Genomic DNA, 19,370 nt, shown 5'->3' on the forward strand with positions numbered 1-19,370 from the left:
CAAGATAAGATAATATAAAAAGCTGAGGATTAAATCGCGACCTAAAGTCACAACGACCACACCTAGCCCCAGCTTATTGATCAATTTCAATATAATGTTAGGTGCAAGTGAGGTGATGTGTTACCTTCTTGGAATATGTATCTAAGGGCCTTTATCCAACATTTGCAGACTGCTATGCAGACAATTAACAAGTTTCAGGCTCTCTGCCGTAGAAACGGCAATTTGCACAAAAAACTAGGCCCATGTTATATTGTATAACTGCTTCTTGAGCTTGTAGTGGCCAGTGTAGAATGTAGCCTCAGTTTGTTCATAGGAAAGATGGATTACATATTTAAACTTGCTGTTGTTGTAACCCCCATTAGCAACTTTGTATGGCGCTTGACTTGGAGTTGTTGCCAATATCTCCCTATCTGTCTACTTCTTCTTCTTTGCGGAGTAGCTCCTTTATGGTACGAAGACCCACTGCGATGAAGTGTACAGTGTACAGTACCATGTTGGTGTATGCTGCGGAGTGGTCCAGCTTATCAACCAGTTAACTCCGGGCTATACCTTTGTGACCGAACCGAGACCCAGATAAGGTGTATTTGGTTACATTCCTATAGACTGCTTATTTATGGCAAAGATCTGCTTGAAAAAATGCTTCCCATAGGTAAGGAGAGTTTGAAATCCCTCCGAGATTTTCGAGCGGTCTGTTTTCCACTAGTACTATCCCTAGACAGTGGCTCGAGAGTGGAATCATTCTATTCAGCTTTAGTGCTAAGAGTAACCTTGTACTTCCATTCACTTATTTGGTAATGCTTTCCCTTGGGAGATCAGCTGGGATGAGACCGATAATTAGGTGAACTGGTGTGACCTTAAGCATGGCTTCAATTGCTGCCGGCGGGCATGTGCGCATAGCACCCGTCATGCATATGTATGCAAGACGTTGCAGCTTCAATAGCTGTACATGGTGTACAACCACTTGACAATCATTGGCTTGCAGCCCCAGGATTTACCAACTAATCGACTGCACACCATTAGATCTGTCTTCCAGAATAATCAACGAGTTGAATACTAAATAGACCACTATTCAAAAACTAACAGTCTTGGTCTTCAATAAATATTATTTTGCGCTGTAAGTCCTAGAATGCATAAGGTATGCCTAAGTATGACCGAAGGCCCTTTACATTGAGCACGTTTATTACGTGGCGGGTGCCAAACACAGCGCACTACTTTGGAGTGAAGGGGTTTTGCCTTCTCACTTTAGCTGGCCTTCAAACGGGTGTTTTTTTGGATACCCAGAAGTTACTACTTGGTCTAAGACTGGAAGATATATAGAAATAGTTTTTCCGTAGTCTACAAGCTATTAAAAGTGGAGTGTTAATTTTATTTGCTATACCAACTATATGGTCTCATAGACCAACAGCGCAACACACGGATTAACAAAGTATCAGTATTTAAAATATAAGTTTAAAAAGCCATTTGGGTATAAATTTGCTTCAGTTCACAAACTAACTGGCTTTTTTGTAATATCTAACAAATATTTTTTATTTAAATACAATACCCTTTTAAGCATGATTCGAAATTCGACCAATTCATTGCATGCGCTAAAATATTTTCCAAATTCACCAAAAATTTGTTAATTAAATTTTCTCGAACAAAATTCTTTCGTACGCAGACTAGGCCGCCCTATCAGGTACAGTAATTCCATATTTCAATGCTTCATGCCATCTATCATTAATGTACACTAACAGCTCAAACCCAATGGCTTTTTAAACAGTTTTTTTTTTTAGAAATATCAAACTCCTCATATTGTCTAGAATTTCGTTTAATTTACCTCTCTACAATTTCAGCTCAATATCCATCGTTTCAAGGTGATTGCACGTTTTGGCCTCATGCATGTTGTGGCCACAAATATTTGCGTTTGGATACGTACGTTGGTCAAGGAATCACTACTCGAAATCACACTTTATCATCAACGTCGTGAACCCGATCCCGAAGCCTCGTCCATTGCCAAGTCCATACGTCAACACGCACTACGTCATGCTGGTACAGTTCTGCGCACCCACGCCGGTCCGAATGAGGAATTTGAGGTGCTGGACGGCGAGGATTTACTGCCCGCCAATGCCTACAAAACCGACAATGTACTCTCGAAATTGGTGCGCAAAACTGTTGATGGCATCTCCAAGTCGCTGGGCATGGGCGCTGCTGCCGGCGCTAATGCCAATGCAGCGCTCACCACGCTGCTCACATCCACCACCAAACCATTGACCTCAACCACCACCACCACCACCACTACCACTACTACCCAACGTCCCTATTTCACCACACCATCGTATCAGTGGCAAAGCACTACTATGGCACGCAAGTTGAAGAAGTTTATCACGAGCACAACAGCTGCCACGACCACCACATTGGGCACAACGCCTACCACACCATCGACCACCACAATGCTGGCGAGCAGCCCTATTACCACCACGACAACAACAACTACGACCACTGAGACACCCTTCCGACATCACTTTGAGCACTCGGCATTTACGACTGCTGCCCCAAGTGTCGCCACCGATTATCTGACGTCTTCTACACATGGCGCGGCAGCCGACTTAGCTTCAACCACCGCCGAATCGGTGTCCACCAATTTTGGTACGGGCATTGCTTCGTTCTTTAGTAATTTAGTTTCGTCCACGCCCAGCACCACGGTTACCACAAGCACACCCTCTACCACCACCGAGAATGCATTGAATGTAATGACTAATTTGTTGGGTCCTGGCATGAATAACTTCCAAACCTATTCGGAAATCTCGCACCCTGAATCGACTGGCGTTGTGAGCTTTGACAGTTTGGAGAGCCTCGATAATATCTATCCCGCCGCACTCTCCTCCAACATTGGCACATTGAATTCGACCGCTTGCGGACGTGTCGATATTATGGGTACTATTGTCTACGACTCAGCACCCTTCCTGTATCCCTTCATTATCGAATATTCGCTAATCGGTGCGGTTGTTTTGTATGTAATGTGGAAGCATATTGGCCGCTATCCGGGTCGCATGAACGATGAGGATTTGGAGCATCGTTTGGAAGTGATGTTGTCGCGTCGCGCTGTCGCAATGGCTCATCAGGCACGTTCGGGACGTGTCGATTGTGTGGGTTCGTCAAAAGGGTTATTCTTTGGTCTGTTGTTGTTGGTAGGTGCTTTGATTTGCCTGATACTCTTCTTCGTCTTGGTGCGTCATCAGCAGTTCTCGCTGCTAGCAATTTACCTTGCCGACGCAAGTCATTGCATACTCATGGCCTTCGCCGTGCTCGCCATAATCATCGGTTTTATAAGGTAAACTAGAAATTATTAAACTTCTTTCAAAGATTCTAAACCAGTTTCTTTCGCCCTCTCGTAGAGTTAAAAATCTGAAATTCCGCTGCGAAGAGCAATCCAATCTCAATGACATTCTGCTACGCATCTCAGCTTTCGGTCTCTTCACCTATTCGATATTTGGCGTCATCGCCGGCAGTTTGAAGGCGCTCGAAAGCGAACCGAATCTTCTAGTCATGACCACAAGCGCCGTCGCGGTATTCCAGGTGATCTTGCAATTACTCTTCATTGCCGATGTTTCACGTCGTCGCGTCCACTTGCCCGAGCATGATCGCAGCAAACCGGGCCGTCAAATCGTCACATTCCTGCTGATCTGCAATGTGGCTATGTTTGCTATTTACACATTTGAAGCTCAAAAAGTATTTGCCAATCCTGTAAGTAGCTATGTACGTGAGCGATATATGAAGATATGTTTTACCGCAAAAAAGAAAGTCTTTTTTACGAAATTCAAAAACAAAACGCATAAGTATTTTGTGTAACCGCGAAGCATTGAAGCACAAACATTTTGATGTTGATAACTTTTGTGCTTTATGGTTTTTGAAGAGTATGTGTTTTTGAAGTTTTTGCATGACTTGCTTGTTATTATCTGTAGTGTAGTACTAGTCCATATTGGAACAAGTTTTTGAAAGCATCAAAATGTTTTACTTTTTTATCTTCCGTTCTTTTTTGAGTTTAATTTTCTTCAACTCAGTCGGGAGTTAACAAATTTTTTTCGATGTAGATGAGACTACTCAAGTACCTTCCAGTTAACATATACTGAAGTTTTGAATTAGAATTGTATATAGAACTTTGCCAGTCTCAAAAATGTCCTAAATAATTATCTCATTAATTGTGTTTAGTGTGAACCCATAATTCCATAATTATAAAAATAAATTTATTTAATCCGTTTTTTAAATTTAAACTTGTTTCGGCGGTCCTCAAAAGTTTGTTGAACAGTAAATTTCTAAAGCCCTTCTGTTAGATACCCAGATTGTGTCGTAGTGTTCATATTTAGTTGATCCGTCTTTCCGAAAGTTATCAAGACATAATTTTTAATGGCAATGGAACAACCTCGGTTTTTCGGCGACAATTGGTCAACAACAACACATACAATGCAACCTTTAGATCACTATTTCCATAAAATTGGTGCCTAGTCTCTTATGAGCAAATTCAAATACTATTTATTATCCCTACAATACTCCTGTAATTCTTCTCGGTACTAGTCCAGAAATACTTCAATGATTCCAGGACCTTATGATTTAAAGATAATTATCACAACTTATGACTTGGATTTACATCCAAGGGTCTCATACTACCTATAGCAAAAAATAGTCATTCAAGCCTTTTCCCGTCCTTAAGATCGTTTCTACAAAAGATTTTTTCATGAAATATCGACACTATTTCAATAAAAGCTTCGAGGTAGTTTTAGATAATTTTGGTTTTGTTTGTGGCGGTGGTTTCTTTTGATATTTTGAGAATCTATATTTCTGATAAACATTTCTCTAGGCGAAATACTTTGTGCTAGTACCTTGGAGATCTATACATAGACGGTAAAAGATTAGTGGGTTATAGTCTTACAGATAGACTTTCGGTTCTTATCAACAAAAATTAATTTTCCTGTGTAGTCGAAAAAGTCTTTTCGTATTTTGTCAATAGATGTCGTTGCAGCAATATATCTCCAGTGCTACCAATCACAATGTGTTGTACCATATTGTAATATAATGTTGGAAAGGTGAGACTTTAAGCTTCATTAAACCAAAAAAAATCGGGGAAGTTGAAAAAAGTATTATTCAAGGTATTGCCCATCTGAATCTATAAAATTTCCCATTTACTGCAAGTTTATGGACTCCATTCCTGAGTAACTGCGCCAGTTTCGTGGCCAAGAATAAGACAACACAATTTTTTATAGCTTCTTCTGATGTGAAACACATTCCAGTGAAGACTTTCCGCATTGAGTCATAGAAATAGTAGGATAAGGTATAAGATCTGGGATATATGACGACTGAAGAAAAACTTCCCAGTCGCTGTTTTCCACCTAGTTTTTAAGTCGTCTTGCAACTTGAGGCTTCAATTTGACGAGTTGTTGTCGGTGGCGTTCCCCAGTATTTGTGCCGACCGCGTTTAGAAACTCATACACATCAATCTGAACAGAGGATTACCTTGACCTCATCGTTATTCGGCTTTGGCATTGATTTGGCTAGTTGGCCAGGTTTCAAAAATTATTTTTTGCTTTTAAGATTGTCATAATGACTTCATTCCTGCAAAGTCGCCTTTTGGGGACTCTTGGCTTCAAATCATATGTCGTCCAAATTCTTGACTTTCGAATGTGTCTGGCTACTTTTAAACGTTTCGGTATGTCTGTTTGACTAACTCCCGCAAATTTTTTTGTTGTGTTTGACAATAATCTTCATCGTATAACGCTTTCAGTTCTACATCTTCAAGTTTTTCCAAACCAATTTTTGGTACAATCGTTCAGTTAAAGCAAGTTCACCATAAACTACGAAGCACGTTGACTTTAGGCACAGGTTTTCTTCATAGTGAAGCAATGAAGAAGGAAGTTCTACCCTACTGTTCTCAAAAACACTTGATCAGACACTAAGTTCGTCATATTTGAAAGGAAAATAAATTAGGATTGTTTACGCTTCAAATGGATGACAAAAAAAGACGCACAAGGACAGTAGGTTTCCAACTAAACAATCGAATGATTATTAAGCGATCCCTTGGAATGAATATTTTTATAGACCTAATACCATACATAATATACCGCTGTTAGTGCCTGAACGGTTGTTGAGGTCGGTTATCTACATTTTTTTTTGTTTTTAATTTTTTAGTTACTTATCGGTCTAGCGATAGAACCATGTTAGTGACAGAGATCAATTTGAACTCCGCAGGGTTATACTTGCATCTAAATAAACTCTCTCTTTTAAAACCTTCATTACTAAAACATACATATACATATTACCGATTTATTTGCAACTTATGTATATATTGTTTGTAGTAAAGTTATCATATATGGTTTAACATTATGTCTGTATATATACATAAAATTCTGATTTTGAATACGAAATTAATTTAAAGCATTTTCACTTCTCATATCTTCATGTATTGCGTACATTTTTGCACTTTCTCGATGTTACGTAGAACACTAGTGCATCAAAAGCAAATGAAAATCGAACATAAATAAATTTTAACACGCTCTCATTTGATCTATTCCTCAAATTTTTTTCTTCACCACTAAAACACAGGTTCAACTTGACTTCTACGGCTTTGTGCCATGGTCAATAATTCAACGCGTCACACTGCCACTCTGCATTTTCCATCGTTTCCACAGCGCCGTAGCACTGGCTGAGATCTGGAAGACAACGTACAAGGCACGTTTGGAGTAAGCAGTTGCCGAGAAAGCACCAAAGAGAAGCTAAAAACACGTTGGAGCGCAACAAAATGGAGGCGTATGTAATGCCCAGTGAACGAAACTGCCAAACTGCGAAAAAGGTACCAAAAAACACGAAGCAAAATCATAAAATAAACCAAAAGAGAAATAAAGAGAAGTAATTGGGGCGCCACGAAGGAGCAAGCATAAGAGTAGATGAAAAAAAAATTGAAAATAATAAAAACAATTAACAGTAAAAGCAGCTTAAACAATGAAAATGTATTAAAAAGTAAGTATTTGCAATATGTAAGTGTGGAAGGAGAAAGAGAGCGTACAAGAGAAACGGCAAAATGTAACCGTAAAACGAAGTCTAACTTGCAGTTAAGCATTTTGGAAAATGAACGTTTAAACGCATACCACACATATACACACAAAGCCACATATACATGCAACACAACACGAACATAACTTCATACACTGAGCGAAATAATAGCAGAGCAAAAAGAAAAAGTAATTGAAAAGCAGCAAATGAAATCAATGCAAATTAAACGATTAAGGCAAAAATCAATTTATGCATTGTCGTCTGACTTCGTGCAGACAAACAGAGTTGTATATTTAAGTGTAATGTTAAGATTTTACTTATTAATTATTACAAAGAAAAAAAATTTGAAAAAAAAACAACAAACATAACAATTATTAATTATGAATTATAGTTAAGCGAGTACAATTTGTAGATTTTCATGATAAAATTTAATTTTTAAGTCAATGTAATATTTTATTTATTATGCATAATAAACTGGAGGACAACAATTTAACAACAACAACAGCAAATAATAAAAATAAAAGTACTTTAAATGCAATTTGTTGTTTTGTAGGGAGTACATATTGAGAAAAAACATTATTAATTTTTTCTTAACAACATTTTCCTTTACTGCTAGGCAGCCAATGCGATATTTTTAAGTGCTAAGTCATATTTATAAAATACGCCGTAGAAAATGCGCGCGGCACGGCAAGCAGCGTAGAGCAGAGAAGCAAATTTTTGCGGCTGCGCGGTGAATTTTGTAGTACTTAATTAAAAAAATTACTTGATAATTTAAATTCTTATGTAAAAAGTAAGTGTTGATATGAAGGAAAGGCAGGAGCTGATGAAAATTAAGCACGTTATATAATTTTATGCTTTTTATGCACTTTACGTTATTGAGTTGTACGAACAAAACAAATAAAGTTTTATTAATAAAAAATTAATTATTTAATTAATAAAAAAACTTAATTTTAAAAAAATTATTAAAAATTAATTACTTAACAAAAATTAATTAAATGTATAATTTAAAAAAATAATAAAAAAAATTATTTATTTAAAAAAATAATTAATTAAAAAAAAATTAATTAAATAATTAAAATGAAATTTATTTTAATTAAAAATTAATTAATTTTTGAATAATTAAAAATTAAATATTTAATTAATAAAAAATAATTAATAATTAAAAACATAATTAATTAAATTCGCTATTTAAATTATTTATTTAAAAAACTAAATTCATTCAGTAATTAAAAATATAATTCCAAGAAAATTAATTAATTAATTAAAAAAAATTTAATTAAATAATTGTATTTTAATTAATTTTATTTATTTAATTAATTCAATTTTTAATTAATAAAAAAATTATTTAATTAAATTATTAAAAAAAATTAATTAATTCAGTAACTAAATTTACTAGAAAAAATCAATTACTTAAATATTTAAAATTAATTTAAATATAAAATTTTAATTGAACATTTGTTCAAATTTTTTTTAAATAATTAATTTTATTTTCTTTTTTTGCATAATTAATTTGGAGTTATATTTTATATTTATTTAATCATATTTTTAATTATTAATTATTTTTCATTAAAATTAATTAAAATACAATTATTTAATTAAATTTTTTTAAAGTAATTAATTATTTCTTTGGATTTATACTTTTAATTACTGAATTAATTAAATTTCTGAAATAAATTATTTGAATAGTAAATTTAATTAATTATGGTTTTAATTATTATTAGTTTTTTTATTAATTAATTTCTCAATTAAATAATTTTTTTATTAATTAAATAATTAATCAAGAAATAATTAATTTTTAATTATTTTTTTAATAAAAAATTTAAAAAAACATTATTTTAATAAAACCAAAATAATTTTCATAAAATTTATTTAAAAAAATCAAAAGCTGTTTTTGTGTATATTTTGTGAAAAAAGTTGCAATCGAAAATTGATATTTATTTTATGTATTTTTTGCAATGTATTACTTATTTCATAACATACCACATATATGTATATCTAACTCCCACACAAAAAAGTAAGAAATCAAACAAAATGAAACAAAAAGGATAATATTAAGTATATTAAAACTAAAGTTATATATACATACAGACACCCAAACATATTAATATGAAATATAAAAATACAAACAAAAAATAATAATTAATAAAAGATAATTGTTGTTTATTTATTTTCTACAAAACTGCGAAATTAAAGGACAAATTTCAAAAGCAAAATTTATTTATACTAAATGGGCTTGGAGTATAAATTTTACTATACATAATTAAGCGTGTTATTAGTCGTATTTTTAAACAAACAAATGTGAGGTGTAAGCGTAATCTTAATTATTATTAATTAAAGTTTATGATATTTGTATGTTACAGATATACCTAGGAATCAGAGTTCAATTCACAGCTCACAGATTAAATTAAATAATCGGAACACAGACATAAAGCAACAAATAGCTCATTCATCTTCATAAAGATAGGCACATTTTCAGTCATTAATCACTTGCTCGAGCAGAGATTCATACAAATAATTTTTGTAGTGTAATGGAAAGCTTTCACAAAAGTAAAAGCTCATTATAGGGAAAGCTTTGAGAACAATTTAGGAAGACCTTTCAGAATAAGCGAAAAGAGAATTCACAAAAATATATAAATTTTTGTGCGAAGCTTTCATTTAAGTGAGAAGCTTTTCATAAACTGAAAGCTTTGTATAAAATGTGGCATGAAATTCTAAGTAAAGCTAGAATAGCATTCAGAAAATTAACCAAATTCTTGTGTGAAGCTTTCGTTTAAGTGGAAAGCTTTCATTAAAGTGAAAGCTTTGCGTAAAATTAAGCAGGAGCTTCTAAGGAAAGCAAGAATACCTTTAGAAAAATAAGTAACTTCTTGAGAAAAGCTTTTATTAGGGCGAAAGCTCATTGGATGGAATGCTTTATTAAATTAAATGGTGCAGAAATTTCAAGCTGAAGTAAGAGGAGCATTCAGATAAAGATTTTCGCGAAAAACTTTCATTAAGATGGAAGCTCAATAGAACGAAATCTTTGCGTAAAATGTAGCTGGAGCTTCCAAGGAAAGCAAGATGAGCATTCGAAAAATTAAATAACTTCTTGAGAAAAGCTTTTATTAAAGCGAAAGCTCATTAGAGAAAAAATTTTGTTTAATTAAATGATACCGAAATTTCCAGCGAAATTAAGGGGAAGCATTCGGATAAAGATCCAAATTCTCGCCAAAAATTTCATTAAGTTGAAAGCTCAATACAGCGAAAATGATACCGAAATTTCAAGGGAAAGTAAGGAAAGCATTCGGATAAAGATCCAAATTATCGAGAAATACTTCAACTTCGTTTAATACAGGGAAAGCTTTGCCTAATATGTGACAGGAAATTCAAGCGAAAATCAGAAGAGCATTCACAAAAGTATCCACATTCTTGTGAAGAGCTTTCATTAAAGTAAAAACGCAGAAGCAAGAAGAGCTTTCAAAAAGGTATAAAAATTCTTGGAAAAGTTTTTATTAAATTATTAAAGTGAAAGCTTTTTGTATTGTGAACGCTGTCAGGACTTTTGGCTACTTCTTTCTCTGCAGTAGAACTTATTAACGGTAATCAGATAATGTTGACTTGTCTTCTTACGATCTTCTCAGTGCACAAAGAGGTGTACTATCTAAGTTAGTGTGATATGAGATTATATTTAAAGCTTTTAAGCTTTGTTTTAGTAAGACATATAAAAGTTTTGTCTTGGAACTTAAGTTGAATGTCCTTAGACAAGGAGTTAGGAGGTAGAAGTTGCTCATTACTGCAAGAAAATATTCATATATGAATGGTGGAAGCTTTCTAATGCTTCAAACATTTTTCGAATTTTTTACAGCAGTTGATAGATTATTCCGAAGAATTTCATTTACAAAAACTTATACCCCATACAAACATTGAGTAAGTATATTTAGCACGAAACATACATATAAACAACCGATCAGTGAGCATCACCAACAAAAATCATGAATATCATCACTACACAATAACAATATCACTGCACTCATGCATTAAATGGAAAAAGTAAGTGTGAAACGCAAAAGTGAGAAGGAAAAGCACGGAGGAAACTTTAAAAATACAGACATACATACATACATTCATACATAGTAAATAACAACAATAAACTGTGATCAATTGACATTTATATAATTTCAAGAAAAACTGTTTTTTTGGGCATTGCGCAGACACAAACAGGCGGAGAGGCCAGAATTATAGCAGAATTAGCAATTGACGAGAGAATGAAGCAAAAGGTCAAAGAAAAAACGGTAAATTTAAATACCTACATTTAATTGGAACCAGAGTTTTTTAGTAGTTATGAAGATTTTTTATATAAACACGCAGGTGGGAAACAAAAAAATTAATATTAATTGTGTAATAAAATTATGGAAATTGCAAGAAAATTAAATTTGTAATTAAAAACAAAAAATATGATTATTTAAAGTTACAAAACAAAGCCGGAAAAGTGTAAGTAATAAAAGTTATATATAAAAACTTAAAAAAAATTAAGATAATTAAAGAAAAAATTAAAATAATTAATAAAAAATTTATAAAAAAATAATGTTAATTTGAAAAAATTAATGTTAATTAAAAAAATTAATATTAATTAAAAAATATATTAATTAAAAAAAATTAATATTAATTAAAGAAAAAATTAAGATAATTAAAAAAATTAAAATAAATTAAAGTAATCAACTTTTTTAAATGTCCATTTTGAATATTAGTAGTGAACTTTAAATGATAAAATCTATAAACAACAGCATTATACATAAATATTAAATATGTTTATAGCAGCGAAAAAGGCGCGCAGGAAAATTGTTGCATTTTGTCGTAAAACAAAAACAAAAACAAATTATATACCAAATTAGCGAAAAAATCAAGAAGAAATATGAGTAAAAAATCTAAAAACTGTTTACATGTAATCTATTGAAAAAAAAAACAAAAACAACAACAAACAAATAAAATTACAACAAACAAAACAGCAAACCAAAACCAAAAACAAAATTACCAAAAAAAAAAACACATTCTAAAACATACTGAAAGCATTTAAACATACAAAGCGAATCAATATATTGGCGAAGCACACGTACTTACAAAAACAAAAGCAACAAAAATAAAATTAGCGAAAAATGTGAAAATGTCTTTTTCAAAAAATTTGCAAAATATATTATATATACAGATATATATTGAAAGTTTACCAGAAACCCACCAATTTCTAAGTATTACATACATACGAACATTTCTTACAAAGGAGTTATACACGTGAATGTAAACAAAAACAACAACAACAAAAGCAACAGCAATATATAAACAGCTAAAATCGTCGCACTTATTTTGAAAACAAAAACAAAACAAAAAAATATTCAAATCATTGAAGCGAATACAATTTCGAGTGGGAGCAAAAGTAAAAGAAGATATATTAAAAATTTCCGAAACTCAAAAAACATAAACCAAAAAGTTATGAAATTTCATATTTTCAATTACATAAAGAACCCAAACTCACAAAACATTCCAACAAATGAAATTCAATCAAACCTAAAAAAAAGCTTACAAAAAGCTTTGTAGAGAGCTTACATCATTTCAGAGAGTTAAAGAGTTTTCTTTGATTAAATCGTTGCTCACATTCTCCCACAATACAGCATTTGACAAAATAAAGAGTTTTCTTCGATTTTTGAGAGCTTTCGACTAAAATCATCTTTCTTTTTTAAACATATAGAGCATATTCACCATCAATAAACACGTAAGAACACTGCCGTTTATATATAAATTTGTACATTTATATATATTTACATACATACAGTCCGCATATTAAAGACAATTCGACCAGATAACTTCATTTGTATTATAGAATATGAGATTTATTGTAATATGAGCAGACTTTGCTACACCATTTCTACACGAGCAAACTCAAAAGCTATATCTTTTGGGAATTTTCGATTATTTTCTTGTTTTCTTTTCAACTTTTGCCAGGTGGTTCTACGCTTTTGCTGAAACTTAAAAAAAAAGTTATAAATTAAATTATAAAGTTTTATAATTTTTCAAACAGAACAAAAAACCTGGCCTACATTTCGGCGCGTTGACATAAGTGCATGAAATTTAAGAGATATTTAAAGCTTCAGAATTGAGGTAATCTAAATTTTTTTTCTTAAGCGTCGATTATGTCCGCCCATCTCGCACTTTTGAAGGCGTTTCCAACGTGTAAAGTCGGATGGCTTCCAGAGTTGACTTTCCTGGTCTAAAATCGTGTTGCCTGGGGGCGAGTCCGCAAGCTTCATTGATAGCCACTTCCAGTTTAGGTCTAAGTAGCATTTCATAGAGATTTCCCGCAGAGTTGAGCATGCATAGTAGGCGGTGTGCAGTTGGGAGCCCGTTTTCTCTTGCTGATTAGGAGGACAAGTCATTGTTTCTTGCAAAGCCTCCAGTTTCGAGGCAGGCGCTGTACATAAAGAGTATTACGGGTCGTTCTGCAGCGATTGCTTTAAGTATTTCTGCTGGGATACCATTAGGGCCGGACGATTTGTTAATTTTGAGCTTGCTAGTGACCAATTGAAGTTCCTCTAGGGAGAACTGGGGAATTTCTGAAAGCCTTATAAAGTATTCTGGTTCACTGGCTCTTTTTTCGTGCTTGGGAAAGAGTGCGTTTATGATGTCGTTCATTTTGGCAGAAATTTTTAATTAAATTAAATTAAATTTCTTTGAAAAAATAAAATAGAATAATAGTTTTCTTTTAATACAAAATAATAATAATAAATAATTTTAATTAAAAAACATTAAGAAATTAATTTTAATAAAAAAAATTGTTAAAAAAAATAAAATTTAAGAAATTAAGAAATTTTTTTCAATATTTTTTTTTATTAAAAGTATTTATTATTATTATTATATTTTATTCGAAAGCAAAAAATATTTATTTTTATTATATTTTTTTTAAAGAAAACAAAAATTTTTAATTAAATAATTTTTAAATGAAAAATTTGTTTAATAATTTTTTTTTATTAAAATGTTTTTTTAATGAAAAAACTCCACTTTTCAAGAAAAAGCTCGACTTGCTCAATACAAACGCCAAAATATGCTATAAAAAAACAGACAACTATAGAGCAGCTTTCATAAAATGTGTAGCAAGTGAGAGAATTTTACTTGGTACAATTCAAAAATAAAATCTCAAAACATAGAAGAAAATATACATATGTAGCAAAAATGTAAAACCGCAAAAATACATATTACTATATGTAGAGGAAGAAAAATATAAAAATAAAATAAATATGAGCGCTAAAGAATATTTATAAAATAAAGAATAAAGAATATTTATAAAATATTTTATAAAATATTTCGAATTATTTATTTTTAATATTTTTTCAATGATTCTTATGCAAAGTAAAGTAAAAGTTTAAAACAACTTCAGTTTTTATTACAAAAATTATTTTAAATAAAAAAAAATTAATTCAGAAAACCTGTATGTATGTATATGTTAAGAGTTAAAGAAATATAAAGCATACTTGAAGGCGCGCAACATATACAAATTAAGCAAATATTGTTATGAATAACTGAAAATTTTTCAAAGATATGAAAAAATATAAACGAAACAACAAAAGAAATTTGTAAACAATATTTTGCGGATTAAATGTTAAATAACAAAAACAAAAAACATAAAAAACAAAAATGTGCGCAGTTGAACGAAAAGCAATGCGATACTCTGATACATGTTACAGCTAGGCTGCGCTCTCTCCCTGTACCCCGCATAACTGCAAAACCACTTTAAATACCGCTATTTAAATAGTCGACTTACTTCACTACAAATGAGTAAAGGAATTAGAGCAGCAAAAAAAGTGAGGAGAAGAGCAAAGTGCTGCAATAGCTACAACTCAAAAGAGACATAATTACAAAAATATAAATAAAAAAATAGAAAACTTAAAAGTAAATAACAAATCAAGACAAATTGTAATCCAATTCTTTAATAGCGAAAATTTTGCGCGCGATTTGCGAAGCCATGTGCATCTCCGAATATAGAAGCGAGCAAGCTTAGTGCTCAGACATATTTACAGGCGACACATATACAACTAAAAAGCTAAAACGAAATGTAGAAAGAGCAAATAGCGGCAGTAGAAAGACAGATTAGCGCAAAAAGTAAGATTAAAAGGCTCAAGGACAATGCTCCTGTTGGCACGAACGAAAGGTCTGCAGGCGAATATCAGCCAAAAACGAACAAAGTCAAATCTAAATGAAAAATAGCAAATAAAGAGCGATTCAAGCATTATAAAATAGTTCAACTCGATTCTATATATATATAAAATAGTATACAATATATATATATATGTATGTACAAGTACTAAGTGAATATACTACATATAAATATGTATGTATGTATATGTTCGATGAGAACAAACAAAATATGAAACGATATTGTATTTGTAGTGTAGCAAATGTAAAGCGTACGCTTCAAACGGCACACACACACTCACACCGATACATACACGCATACAGAGACAAGAGACACAGAAAGGCGCGAAACATACAGGCGAGTTGTAGCAGCAAGCGGCTGAGAACAGGATATGCAAGACGCTCACGGACATGACAGACAAAAAAAGAGTGATATGAGAGGGGAAAAACCGATAGCAGACGAAAATAGGAACAACAAACTCAATTACAGTTAGACATGCCATAAAACATACAAATCATACAAACAAACATACACCAAATTGAAGCATTGAGAAGTAATTTTAAATTCGAATAAAATAAAATTAATAAATTTAAAATATAATTTTTGGTTTTTTTCTTAACTTAAAAATATTTTATTGTATATAGTCTAGGGGGTAAAAGCTTTAAAATAAATAGTATTCCTTTTTGACAGTTTGGTCCGTCGGAAGAAATTCGGAGTGCACCATACCTCGACAATCGAAGAAAATCTACAACATAACCTTGATTTTTGACCTCCTTCAACGTGGATTTCTTGGTTTCGTCCACCTTCCCCACGATATTCCCTCGATCATCGATTCTAAAGCACCAACTTTTATTTATTTTATTGACGTGTTGATCATCAGTTGATGTTGATGGCCGTCCTGGGCGTGGTTCTACGTCAACGCGGTCTTGACCTCCTTGAATAATTTGTACCAATCAAAAACACTTGCTCGCGACAAACAGTTATCAAGGAAGGGCTTTTTCCAACAAAAATGTGAAAAAGTTTTACTATTTTTTGCCCACGGTATAGCGTTACTATTAGTTAGTTAAAAACATCACATAATGATTTTTAGTAGGAGAAAATCTAAAACTCTGTTTTACTACCGATTTAAAGTTTTGTTTTACATAAAATTTGGGCACCAGGCGACGTAAATTTCATCACTCGTTCATCTTCGAAATTGGTTCCAAAACAATATTTGAAATCTGTTTATGTCGAAATATTTGCCCTACTGCTGAGGCTGCAACATCTAGTTCATTTCCGAATTTGTTGAATTAGAGGTGGTGAGTTAGTATTTCGTTTTCACCATTAGAATTTTCACCACTTATGTTGTCTCATTGTGTCTTGGATATTATCGTATTAGTAACGTTTTTATTTCAATCAAGACACCCTGTGTCCACTCTTCGAGAATGAGCCAAGCTAATTTCTACCTCCAACACAAACCAATGTTTATAGGCGGCATCTAGCGGTGACTAGGCAGGCTTGGCTGAGTGGTTTATGTACATTAGGATGGACCAATTATTGATAGTATGTATGTAAATATACACAATTGCCACTCAAAAAGTAAAAAAAAATAAATGTTTTTGCTTAGTTTAGTTTTGCCTTTTGCAGAACCGGCAAATCGATCAACGATAAGCACGATTAACGTTCAGCTTTTAACTTGCTTGTGTTCTTAATTTGGTATTTTTTTTGTTGATTAAAATTAATCAGCTAATTTCTATTTTATCAATACATACAACCAAAGTTGCAGTGTGGACAACCACCGCTATAGTTTAGTACAGCTAAATTATAATTTGGGCAGCAGCACAACTGCGTTTCAGTGTGAACTCGATTTCTAATAGATTAAGGAATCGTCTTAGTGTGAAATTTTCGAAAAATCAATATTTTTTTGTTACATTATCGGATAGTATACACTGTAATAGACATTCTCTCAAATTTTGAAATCGAAATTCAAATTATTGCGGTCGCTTTAGCGTTTCTTGTAGAAAGGGGACTGATTGGGGAACGGAGCGAGACATTCTTTAAACGCGTTTTTCTGAGAAAGGTGTTTTTCAAAACGATTTCCACTCTCAAAGGAAGAATTTTGAAGATATTTTATTCCATTTTGGAGAGAACGTATTTAACATCATTCTCTATAGCGTTATGAAAGCTTTTTTTTAGATCTTCCCATTTTTTTCTACGAAAAACTGTCGAAAGAAGCGCCAAACTCATAAAATCTAAATTACGGTCGCAATCGTGGACATCGAAGTGTCATTTCAACAATTTATTTAACTATTATACACCAAATAAATAAAAATCATTTTAGTTGATTTCAACACTAAAAAGAAATCACGAAGATCAGTGATTTTTCGGAGGCTCACACTAAGACGATCCCTTAAGAATTTATGTAGTAAAGAAAGATGTTTAATTTGTATGCTAAATTGATCTAAATTAGCACTTTAAATCGTGCAAAGTCGGTTAATTGATCAATTAAGTCCTGTTTGAAAATGCTATTAGGTAGCATTAACTTCCTTCATCATCTCCTAAATCGTAATATATACGTATTATGATGCCGAAATAATAAAGAATTTACGTTCTAAACATGAACTTTTTTCATTCAAGCGAAAACGGTCGTGGTCGAATCATGGAAATCCGGTATAAATGGTGTTAAGATTGATGCCCATGTATGTAGGTTTTGCTAAGTGTTTTCTGCGATTTTTCTATGAGCAGCCCTACTAAGTCCACTCTTAATTATATTTATCTTATCACCCAGAAGCAGCCAGCTTCGTCAAACCGAGAAGCCCATAGACTAAATTCCTTCTATGATATAATAATATAAAAATTCACGTCACTGACTAAAACAATGTGAGAAAATCCCTTGGGGATTCTATCTCGACCTGATCTGCCCGTCAGCCCATTCGGAAATTTTATGGTTTATCGTTCTTAGTGACATCCGTATGTCCTGTACTTGTTCGGTAGCCAGACGAATTGCACTTTTTACAATCTCATCTGCTGCTTCCTTTCACGGAAATCTTTATGGCTTGGAATCTAGTATATATGCAACCGCTACATCTACTGCTTCCCTGCGTATAAGGACATTCTCTGAAATAAAACGATCTGAGATTATTGCCTTAATTGTTGTCCGTCTATCGACGTATATATTTCTAATTTTTTATGTTATTTCCTGCGTTGTTAGTAATCTCGGCCGCTTCCGCCTGGAAGATACTGCAGTAATCCGGAAGTTTGAAGAGTCGCCTGAGAATCAGCATCGAGCAATAGACTTCGCCTTCCACTCCACTAGCCATTTTGAATGCAACTGTGTAGATGTTATAAGTTCCGCTGGTGTGTCGTAGGCTTCTGTGTCATCCATCTTCCATTAGTGTAATTTGGATCCTTCTCTTCCAAATAAAGCGTATGGATATGAAGTCTAATTTATTCATATTCAGCACGCAGTGAAGGAGATATAGCAGCACGAAGACCGTGTCTTCTCAAGCGACATCACTTAGCTCTATATACTCAAGAAAATTTCACAAAATCCAACGTTTTCGAACCAAATTCTGGCTCAATGAGTATGTAAATAAGCAAAATTGTTGGATTTGGAACGAAAAGCAATTTGAAGATATCAAGAGCTGCCATTTCGTAAAGCAAAAACAACGGTTTGGTGTGGATTGTGAATCGGTGGAATCACTAGTCTATATCTCTTCGAAAAATGATGCCGGTGAGAACGTCAGTGGCAACCGTTATCCCGCCATGACAAGCGACTATTTGATACCTGAAATTGAAGCTAGTAATTTAGGCGATATCTGATTTCAACAAGACGGCACCACTTCCCACAAATCGGATCAATCAAAAGATTTATTGAGAGAACACTGGGGTGACCACCTAATTTCACCTTTTGGGTCGGTCGATTGGCCACAAAGATCGTGTGATATCACACCATCCAGACTTTTTCCTGTGGGGATATGTAAAGTCTAAAGTCTATGAGGCCGCTTCGATTCAGGCTTTCGATTAATGCCAAAGAATGTTTTTTCGAATGGTAGTAAACAATCCCTATTCAATTTGAAGTTTCTGTGTTTGTTCTTTAAAAAGTAGGGAACCTCGAAATGAATTACCCTTTAGTTTTTTTCAAAAATTTAAAATTCCAGTTATTTTTTGAATACAGTTAGCATTCTTTTATTCATATACTTGTAGTTTCTAT

General features: G+C 32.8%; 1 protein-coding gene and 1 long non-coding RNA gene across 16 annotated transcripts in view; one reads left to right on the plus strand and one right to left on the minus strand.

The window, feature by feature from the left end:
- The window catches only part of LOC105234191 (proton channel OtopLc), a 121,647-nt gene extending 113,929 nt beyond the window's left edge, over positions 1-7,718 (plus strand). For 11 of the 15 annotated variants that reach the window (XM_049456534.1, XM_049456528.1, XM_049456535.1 and 8 more), the window contains 3 exons: positions 1,833-3,310; positions 3,375-3,735; positions 6,574-7,718. In XM_049456534.1, coding sequence (XP_049312491.1) covers positions 1,833-3,310; positions 3,375-3,735; positions 6,574-6,714 — 1,980 coding nt within the window. In that variant the 3' untranslated portion in view covers positions 6,715-7,718. The remainder of the gene's footprint in view (positions 1-1,832; positions 3,311-3,374; positions 3,736-6,573) is intronic. The other 4 variants (XM_049456531.1, XM_049456542.1, XM_049456537.1 and 1 more) reach the window with 1 other exon arrangement.
- Positions 1-19,370, minus strand: part of LOC125778478 (uncharacterized) — a 105,529-nt gene that overhangs the window by 899 nt on the left and 85,260 nt on the right. The window lies entirely within an intron of this gene.

Source organism: Bactrocera dorsalis, chromosome 4 (assembly GCF_023373825.1).
Source record: "Bactrocera dorsalis isolate Fly_Bdor chromosome 4, ASM2337382v1, whole genome shotgun sequence".
NCBI classification, from domain to species: domain Eukaryota; kingdom Metazoa; phylum Arthropoda; class Insecta; order Diptera; family Tephritidae; genus Bactrocera; species Bactrocera dorsalis.